Source organism: Chaetura pelagica, unplaced genomic scaffold (assembly GCF_000747805.2).
Source record: "Chaetura pelagica isolate M959 unplaced genomic scaffold, ChaPel_1.0 scaffold678, whole genome shotgun sequence".
In the NCBI taxonomy this organism is placed as follows: Eukaryota; Metazoa; Chordata; class Aves; order Apodiformes; family Apodidae; genus Chaetura; species Chaetura pelagica.
In genome coordinates, this window is record NW_009954192.1 from 22,766 (window position 1) to 32,472 (window position 9,707).

Consider the following 9,707-nt stretch of genomic DNA (forward strand, 5'->3'; position numbering starts at 1 on the left):
AACCCTCCTCCTGATCAGTACAGTTTTAACTAAGAGAAGAAATATTTTGCTGTCATAGCCATGCTTGCATCTGACACTGTTGCATTTAAGGACAAAGTAATTTAGCAGAAAATAAATCCCCTGGTGTTCCAGGTATCAGAGGGACCAAGGGGCAAATGCCTAAGTTTGTCTGTAGTAGTGTAACTCAATAACTTTGCCTTCCGCAAGCAAAAATGTATTCTAAAAGGTGATTGGCAAATTCCATCTCTAAAGGGTATGAGTGGAGTCACCACTTCAATAGGATGCCAAATTGAAAACCACACCGAATGCACAACACTCTTACACACTACTGTAGAATACACCAGGAACAAACTGAAACACGATTTTGATCACACACGTGCTTGTCACTGTGGACATGAAAGTTGGAGTGTGTTTACCATAATCTGCTCGGCACTCAATGTGATTTGGGCCAACTTCAAATTTCATTCCAGCATGGCTCTCCAGTTCAAGATTCAACAGCCATTTTTACCAGCTTGGCTTCCTATTAAACTGTCTCTTCACATCTATAATACAGGTCCTTACATAATTAAAAATCCAGGACAACAGCAAGTTCTCTTTAACTTGGTTTCTAAAAAGAATGGAGCTAGCGCTGTACATTAATGTATCAGCAATTAAATTGGACTGTTCTGCCTTTCTGGGAGTTACCCACACTGGCTGGCTAGCATGGTTACATGGATGATGCTGCACCAGGGGAGGATATTAGAAAGAACTTCTTTACTGAAAGAGTGGTTGCTCAGTGAAACAGGCTGCCCAGGGAGATAGTGGAGTCACCATCCCTGGAAGTATTTAGAAGAAAGACTGATGTGGTGCTTAGTGACGTGATTAAGCACTGAATGGGTAAATCAGGTTTGCCATCCTGTACATGAATGACAACAATATCCTGCTGGAATCAGCTCACTATTACTACCACATTTCAATTGAGCATTTGAATTCTCAACTCAGGCATTTCATCCTCTTCACAAGATGACTTCACACACAGGCAAATTTGAACATGCTTTTACTGGGGGCCAGAAAGCAGAGCAAGAGGCAGCCCTCCTGGGCAGCAGTGGGAGGAAGGGCACAATAGGAAACTGCGTGTAATTGAGACCTGCATTTTTACTTTGCCATGGAGACAGCCATGGGCGCAAAAGCACATCCAATGAGGGCATCCTGGGCTCCATCACATCTGTCTCTAGAAGCCTCTCATGTTTGATCCATTGTGGAAGTGGCGCACTGAACCTTTCAGTCAGAGAAGGGAGAGAGAAGTAGCTCTTGGAGCGCAAACTTCCTCAGTTCTTCACACATACAGGGCTCAAAATAGGAGATTGGTCAACACTTTAGGGAAGATGCAGGATTTGAGTCCATACGAAACAATGCCTTGAGCCTTCCCATTGCAGACTAATGGGCCACCAGAATCAGCCTCTGAGCAGAAAGGAGTGGTCAGACATGTCAGAGCACAACTCCTCCTGCCCTAAGGAAGAAACTGGCCCTCTTGTATCCTGCCAAATGAAGAACCTGCCTTTTCCCCATCTCCCTCCAGGCCCAGCTCCACAGGGCTCGTACCTGCCTTACTACTCCTCTAAGCCAATCCATGAAGCAACGCAGGGGTTGCTAAAACTGCCCTAAAAACCCTGGAAAGAAGATTCTAGGCCTACTTCAGACACGTGGGAATATTCCAGACATCCTACTGTGTCAGGAGGGTATAAGAAAGGATCTGCAGCCTGCTGGAGCAGCGGTTAGGCTGGGTAGAATAACTTCAGGTATGTAAAAAGGCCACACAATGCTGAAAGCTCAGAGAGTGCATCATATTCAGACTCCCTGAGAGGAGACTCTGAACATCATCCAGAATAATGGAGTTCATTTAAATCCCTTTCATCACCCAGCTGAGAACCAACCTTACTCCCTAGTCCCAACCCTACCCCAAGCTTGGAGCCCAGAGCAACACTTACATGGAAAGTTGATTTTTTTGCCATCCTTATCACCAATGCAGATCATAGACTGATGCAGATAGAGCTCTTTGAAAGACTTCTCACACACTTTGTTACGCTGAACTTTTAGGTCCACCTCCATCAGCACACTAGTATTGGCCCCGGTCATCGATGTGCCACCCCACCCAGCCACTGTGCAGATGGTTCCTGGTTTCACATGCTCATTGCGACTGGGCAAGAGGATATAATTCGATTCTTCAGAGAGCCTGGCCTTTGGCTCCAGCTGCCAACCACAGAGAACATGTGGTTAGAGCAGATAAAGGAATGGGAACAAGCTCAGGGGTCTGGGAAAATGAGTAGGGGGAGATGCCTGAAGCAGCAAGGTTGTGTGAAGGCAGACCTTCAGCAGCATGAGGTCATTTTTAAGGGTATCTTCTGACTACTTGAGGTGGATGACCCAGTGGCCAATGTGGAAGATCTGCTGGCTCAACTCTTTCTTCCGGATCTTGTGGGCTCCCAGAGTCATGGTGATACTCACCTGCCTCCCAGGAAACACCAACGTGTTCCAACTGCATTGCCCACAGCGACACAGCCCTTGTGGAAGTTGGTCTGAGGGAGCTGTTGTTGGGATATGCCTCCTCAGAGTTTAGTTCTCAGCAATTTACCTTCTGTAGCCTGGATTCCTTCCACAATTCAGCTGAGGGTCCCTTACCCCATGCTGATGTAGGGCTGGGGTGTACCATTCCAAAGACAAAAGAGGAGGGATTCAGAGACACCGTCCTCTCTTTACAAGCAGCAGCTCTGACCCAAGGTAAGAACCATCAGGATAAGGACACCGCTGCTGAGGAGTCCTGTCCTGCTCACACAGCCCTTGCAGACAATTTCTGCAACACCCAGGGGATGGCTCGGCTCACAGTAAGCCCTGCTGTGCCTGAAAAGACACAGAGTGCTCTTCCACTCCAGACCAGAACTATGGTTCTTCATGACTGTGTGAGACTTGAAAAAAGGCACACATGGAAAAAAGACAGAGCTTTACCTTTTGCCAGGCACACAGTGAGCTGCTGAGACCACTGCATCTGAGCGAAGCAGGAATCCTCCACGTGTAAATCTAGCTGACTCATTTACAATTAATAAATGAGCCATGTAGGGCCTGGAGTGTAGCTTGGCTTCAGACCCACCAATGATCTTTCCTGGAAGAGAAATGAGACGTGTTAAGATCACTATGCCTCTTTCCCATCAAGTTCAGGGGTGGGTGAGGGGAGAGGGTCACCTGCTGACCTTGTAGCCCAACGGCAACAATAACTCTCCTTCCTTGGGCAGTCCAAAGGATTGCTCATGCACAAAAGAGAGGAAAACAAGCAACACCTCCTGGGCATGACTGAACTGACTCTGGATGTCTAAAATGCTGTCACCAGAACCTGTAACGTGTCACTGGTTTCGGGCACATCTGAGCTGATAGTTATGAGTAGAGAGCAGAGATATGAGAAATCTTTTGGACTGCCCAACTACAAACACAGTAGAGTGACTGTCACCCCACAGCAGAATTCTAAAACAAGACAGACTATCACAACCAAGCATTGTTGTTGTTGCCTGCAAAGGGAGATCTTCAGGAGTTATGTGTATTTGCTCACACTGCCAGATTGGAGGACAAGAAAAGTTAGTGTGACAAAAATGCAGTAAAGACATTGATACTAGCAGGAGGACAGAGAAAGCTAAGGTCTTCTCCAAGAGAAAACATCTCCAAGAGAAAATGCACCAAATAAAATAAAAAGAATGATACTACAGCTGATCCTACCTTACAGCAGAGAGATAGGAGCAATTATAAATTAAACATTTGACTAAACCATGGCTCTTTCATATGCTGCCTCTACAATAAAAATTTCCTCCAGAGTTTCACAGAACACTGAAACAGTGTCTCTACAAGATCTGCAACTTGCACTTTCTGTCTCAGAACAATCAGGATGCAATTCAGATCAGGTCAGGACAGAAGCAGCTTACTGCTACAACTATAGGGGAGAGCAGAGAGCAGCAGTGACAGACTCTACTTATGTGAACCCTGCCCAAACAGGGCTGTTACAGAGTTCACACACCTTTGGATTATAAACCTCATTCTTAATCAAGCCATGTCAGATAATCAAGACATGGTAAATCACAACAGAGAGAGGATTACTTCAGATAAGGACACTCCATCCTTCCACAAACAATTCATTCCTTCAACAGCTGGGTCATCCTGACTCAGTGACACTATCAGGTCATGGTGCAGATACCTCCTAAATAGAGAAGGCTTCAAACCCCTGCCTATGAGGTATTAGTTATTTTACTTCCACACTGGGGCGAAAAGACAACACAAGTAAAAAGTTTCCACAGCTTTCAAGTTAGCTTGCCTGCAGCAGAAGAGATGGATTTTGGATAGCATTTTGTTAGCAAAAGCCTAAGGACTTTCACTTGTCAGTCCAAAAAGAAAGCTCATGCAACAAATAATACTTGAGCACTCCTTCCAGGTGTGCTCAAGGTTTTTAGGTGGAGTAATAGACATTGATTTCTTCTCCAAAGGCCTTGTGAACAACAGAATAAGTTTTGTCGTTTGTGGTTTGGTTTGGGGCGTTGTTTTTTTTGTTGTTTGTTTGTTTTTTTGGGGGGGAGGGTTTGTTGGGTTTCGTGTGTGTTGGTTTTTTTTGTTGAGTTTTTTGTGTCTTTTTTTCTTTTTCAGCTGTCAAATTGGTTGATTCTGTCATGAGAAATTTAAAGTATACTAGATATTATATTTCAAGTTTGTTCTAGACAGAGAACAACAATGCAGGACAGAGAAAAAGACTAAGGAGATGGTGAGGGGAGCAAAAGAAAGTGGTGATGCAGAAAAATGGGCAGAAGATATCTGTGAGAGTTGCAGGGGTGTCAGAAGTATAGAAAATGGAAATACCTGACTGCAGGTGAAGAGAAAACCCTGCCATTTCTGATGCTTCTCTGTAGATGTGAATATGCAGAGGACCTCCACCAGAGCAGCAGTTGCTAGCATTTGGGGAAAGAAGCAAACGACGTGGCTGTGGAACCCATTCCCACACAGATCTTTGTTCCCAAGCTGGAAAAGAGGGATGACACAGGCAAATTGTTATTCCCAGAGATGTCACAAAAAAGGGAAATGGACCAAGAGGAAAAGGTCCCAGTTTCCTCATGTGTATTGCAAAGAAACCCTGGGGGAATATGCATGCTCAGGTCCCAATTTCCATGGCAGTTTGCAAAGAAGGGTGGGTAGGGAGGGCACTCCTTCAAAGGGCTCTGCTCTGAGGTCATCTGCTCTGGCCAAGGGCGCTCATCCTAACTGAACCACAGGGCAGAATGGTGGGCACTCAGCAGAGAGGCAAAGCTGCAGCTCTGGCTGGGGGGTCTGCACCATTTACCCAGTGGTGACTGGTGCCTCCACCCAGATGAAGGGGCTGAAGAGAGAGGTTGCTGTACAAACTTCAGGCTATGAGAAGTGCCTAGACCTCTTGCATGGGGCAGGGATAGATGGGAAACCTGCAAAGCTGACCTGCAGGGAAGTGAAAAGGTTGTGTGACATCAGGGAGGCAGAAAGGGCAATAGAGAGCTGGATCCAGGCCCAAAATGCAGTGAAGCAGTGTATGGCCACACAGCCATAAACTACCCCACCAGTACACACACAGAAAGGAGAGAAGTAAATAATGGAGAGGAAGAAAAGATTTCAAAGGCAAAAACCAGCAGGAAGAAGAGGCTTCTCTCAAAGCCCAAGGTAGCCCTGCAGAACCACTTTACAGTTCTGCAGACTGATGAAGAAAACCACGCAGCACCAGGTGAGATGCTGGAGATGAGTAAGGCAGCCCAGTCAGCTCACCATAACAACCAGACAACCAGTGCAACCAAGAAGTGATGTGTGATAGTAGTGGGAGATTGTCTTCTGAGAGGTACAGAGGAGTGACACAGTATTTTCATCAATCCAACCAGTCAAAGGGAAGGGGCTTGAAAGGGCAAATCTTATTGGGAAAATCAATAAAGGGTCACACGAGTGGTGCCACAGCCAAGGCTTTGGCTACTTAGATCATGGAAACCTGGTCTCCTAGGGGCTGATGGAGTTAATGTCTAAGAGGAAGGGGAGAGCATCTTTGGCCATAGGATTGCCAATTTAGTAAAGAGGGTTTTAAACTAAAGTTGTTGGGGGAGGGAATCCTCAATCCATCCCACTGCCAACACTTTGTGGCCACTGCCACTAATAGATGTGCTGGGCCTGGTGAAACAAACAAGAGGAGTTACATGTGTGCAAGCCTGCAGGGCTATGATGTTTTAGGGGCATCACTGAGATATAGTGGGATGACTCCTATGACTGGAGCATGGGTACATGTCTCCAGCATGTCCCTTTAGGAGGGACCGGCAGGGGAGAAAAGGAGGAGGTGCTGACCTCTGTGTCAATGACCTGCTGCAGTCCATGGAGCTCCACCTGGGGATGAATGAGGAGCAGACCAAGAGCTTATGGGTCAGGGTCAAAGGTAAGACAGGGACAGGTGATATCATAGTGGGGGTCTCCTACAGGACACCTGATTAGAAAGACGGAGCAGATGAGGCCCTCTATGGGGAGATAGGAGCACCTTCACACTTACGTGAGGATTTCAACCATCCCAGTATCTGTTGGAAGGACAACAGAGCAAGGCATCAGCAATACAGGAAGTTCCTGGAATGCACTGACAGCAATTTCCTCCTCCAAGTGGTAGAGGAACCAACAAGAAAACGTACTGTGCTGGACTGTGTTCCCAACAACAAGGATGGGCTAGTGGGCAACATGAAGCAACAGTTCAGCGTTGGCTGCACTGACCACAAAATGGTGGAATTGAGGATCCTTAGGGCAGCAACAAGGGTACAAAACAAGATTACTGCCCTGGACTTCAAGAGAGCAGACTTCAGCAGCATCTTCAGGGAACTGCTTGTACCATAGGATAAAATCCTGGAGGGGAGAGAAGCTCAAAAAAGCTGGTCAGTATTCAAGGATCACCTCCTCCAAGCCCAAGAGCAATGCATCCCAACGAAGAGGAAGGCAGACAAGAATGCCAGGAGATCTGCATGGATGAACAGGGAGCTTCTGGACACATGCAAAAAAGGAAAGTTCTCATAGGGTGGAAATGAGGACAGTAGCCTAGAGTACAGAGGAGTTGTTCGAGCAGCCAGGGATCAGGTTAGGAAAGCTAAAGCCCCAATAGAATTAAATCTGGTTAGGGACATCAAGGGTAACAAGAAAAGCTCCTACAGGTACCTTGGTGATAAAAGGGAGACTATGGAAAACGCGGGTCCTCTCCAGAAGGAAACAGGAGACCTGGTCACATGGGACATGGAGAAGGCTGAGGTACTCAATGATTTTTTTGCCTCAGTCTTCAATAGCCACATCACCCAAGTTGCAGAAGGCAAAGGCAGAGACTGTGAGAAGGAAGATCCACCCACTGTAGGGGAAGAGCAGGTTCAAGACCACCTAAAGAACCTGAAAGTGCACAAGTCCATGGGGCCTGATGAGATCCATCTGCGGCTCCTGAGGGAACTGGTGGATGAAGTTGCAAAGCCACTTTCCATCATATTTGAAACATCTTGGCAGTCTAGTGAAGTTCCCAGTGACAGGAAAATGGGAAAGATAACCCTCATTTTTTAAAAGGGAAAAAAGGAAAAACCCAGCAAACCACAGGCCAGTCAGTCTCACCTGTGTGCCCTGCAGGATCATGGAGCAGATCCTCCTGAAGGCTCTGCTAAGGTACACAGAAAATGTGGAGGTGGTTGGTGGCAACCAGCACGGTTTCAACAACAGCAAATTGTGCCTGAGAAATGTGGTGGGCTTTTACCTGGTTGGTATCACAGCATCTGTAGACAAGGGGAGACAAATGACATAATCTACCTGGACTTGTGCGAAGCATTTGACACTGCCCCACATGATACAAAGGTCTCTTTTTCCAAATTTCCCAAATTGGAAAGATATGGATTTTATGGATGGAAAACTCAGTGGATAAGGAATGGGATGGTCATGCTCAAAGAGCTGTGGTCAACAGCCTGATGTCCAAATGGAGACCAGTGATGAATGGCATTCCTCAAGGGTCAGCACTGGGACTAGTGCTGTTTAAAATCTTCATTAGTGACATGAACCGAGGAACTGAGGGCACCCTCAGCAAGTTTGCTGATGACATCAAGCTGTGTGGTGTGGTCAACACCCTGGAGGGAAGGGAGGCTATCCAGAGGGACCTTGACAGAGGCTGGAGAGGTGGGACCATGCCAAGCTCATCAAGTTGAACCAGTCCAAGCGCAAGCCCCTGCACCTGGATTGGGGCAATCCCAAGCACAAATACAGGCTGGGGGAAGAATGGATTGAGAATAACCCAGAAGAGGACTTGGAGGTGTTGGTTAATGAGAAGCTTTACATGAGCCATCAGTGTGCACTTGCAGCCTAGAAATCCAACCACATCCTGGGCTGCATCAAAATAAGTGTGGCCAGCAGGTCATAGGAGGGGATTCTTCCCATCTGCTAAGACCCTACCTGGAGTAGTGTCGAGTTCTGGAGCGCCCGTAAGGTCATGGAGCTGTTGGAGCAAGTCCAGGGGAGGGCCACAAAAATGATCATAGGGCTGAAGCACCTCTGATATGAAGACAGGCTGAGAGAATTGGTGTTGCTCAGCCTGGAGAAGACTCCAGGGAGACCTTAGAGCACCTTTCAGTAACTGAAGTGGCTCATAAGAAAGCTCAGGATGGACTTTTTGTAAGGGTATGTAGTGCTGGGACAATGGGGGAATCACTTTAAAATGGAAGAGGGGAGAATTAGATTAGACACTTGGAAGAAATTCTTTACCATGAGGGTGGTGAGACACTGGAACAGGTTGTCCTGGGAAGTTGTGGATGCCCCATCCTTAGAAGTGTTCAAGGACACGTTGGACAGGATCTTGAACAACCTGGTCTTGTGGGAGGTGTCCCTGCCCATGCAGTGAGGGTGGATCTAAATGATCTTTCATGTCCCAACCCAAACCATTCTATGATCCTATGGTTTCTCCATGACTGGTGAGACTTCTAACACATCAAGACTCCAGAGGCTGTAGAAGGAACACAAGTAACCTCCCAGACTGTGTCCTAGCAAAATTATGGTTCTAATCATATCTCCTAGTCACAGAGACTGAGCTCAGAAATGTAGGTGTCTTCTACAAGACTCCTTCAGGAGGCACTGGAGGCCTGATTAGACAATGGGGGAGCAAGCACACAAGGTAAAAGGCCTAAGGCTTCCAAATATTCAGGCTACAGAATGCACAAATGTACGCAAATACTGCTTCTGTCAGAAGGCACGGGGTAGGAAAATGCCCCACCTTCATTTGAGAGGCTGTTTGAGAGTTATTTGCTGCCTACATTGAGAGCATCCCTGATTTGCAAGTGACAGGAAGGCTGGAATTATTTAAACAACAGAAAGATTTGGAAAGAAAAAGCTCTGCTTCTTTGCTTGCTTCTTGTCTCTTGAGCAGTCTTTTTTTTCTAGAGCCTAAAAGAAGCAAAGTAATTTTGCTGTCATTTCAGGCTCGTGAGAGTTTTAAATAAAAACCAAGGAAACCAACTGTTTGCCTCTTCCTTGGCCTTGAGAAGGCCAGAATAGCCAGGACCCCAGCACCTTCCTGGAAAGATCCGGGCAGTGTCTCTGTGGCACAGCCAGCCCAGACACACTCCGCCCCGAGCCGCTCTCCTCCCAGCCAGCCGATGCCACTTCAAGCACGAGCATCTCCCAGCCGGATCCGCCATTCTCAG

At 46.9% G+C, this 9,707-nt stretch overlaps 2 protein-coding genes across 2 annotated transcripts in view; one reads left to right on the plus strand and one right to left on the minus strand.

Moving 5' to 3' along the window:
• Positions 1–1,330: 1,330 nt before the first annotated feature.
• Positions 1,331–4,897, minus strand: LOC104393573 (duodenase-1-like). Its single transcript, XM_010003083.1, has 6 exons — positions 4,867–4,897; positions 2,983–3,136; positions 2,433–2,479; positions 2,347–2,381; positions 2,064–2,229; positions 1,331–1,440 (listed from the first exon to the last, which is right to left on the minus strand). The coding sequence occupies exons 1-6, from the start codon at positions 4,895–4,897 to the stop codon at positions 1,331–1,333; spliced, it is 543 nt and encodes a 180-aa protein (XP_010001385.1).
• A 1,400-nt stretch (positions 4,898–6,297) lies between these two features.
• DAD1 (defender against cell death 1) overlaps positions 6,298–9,707 on the plus strand; it is a 5,106-nt gene continuing 1,696 nt past the window's right edge. Inside the window, exons 1-2 of the mRNA XM_010003084.1 lie at positions 6,298–6,445; positions 7,319–7,485. Coding sequence (XP_010001386.1) covers positions 6,298–6,445; positions 7,319–7,485 — 315 coding nt within the window. The remainder of the gene's footprint in view (positions 6,446–7,318; positions 7,486–9,707) is intronic.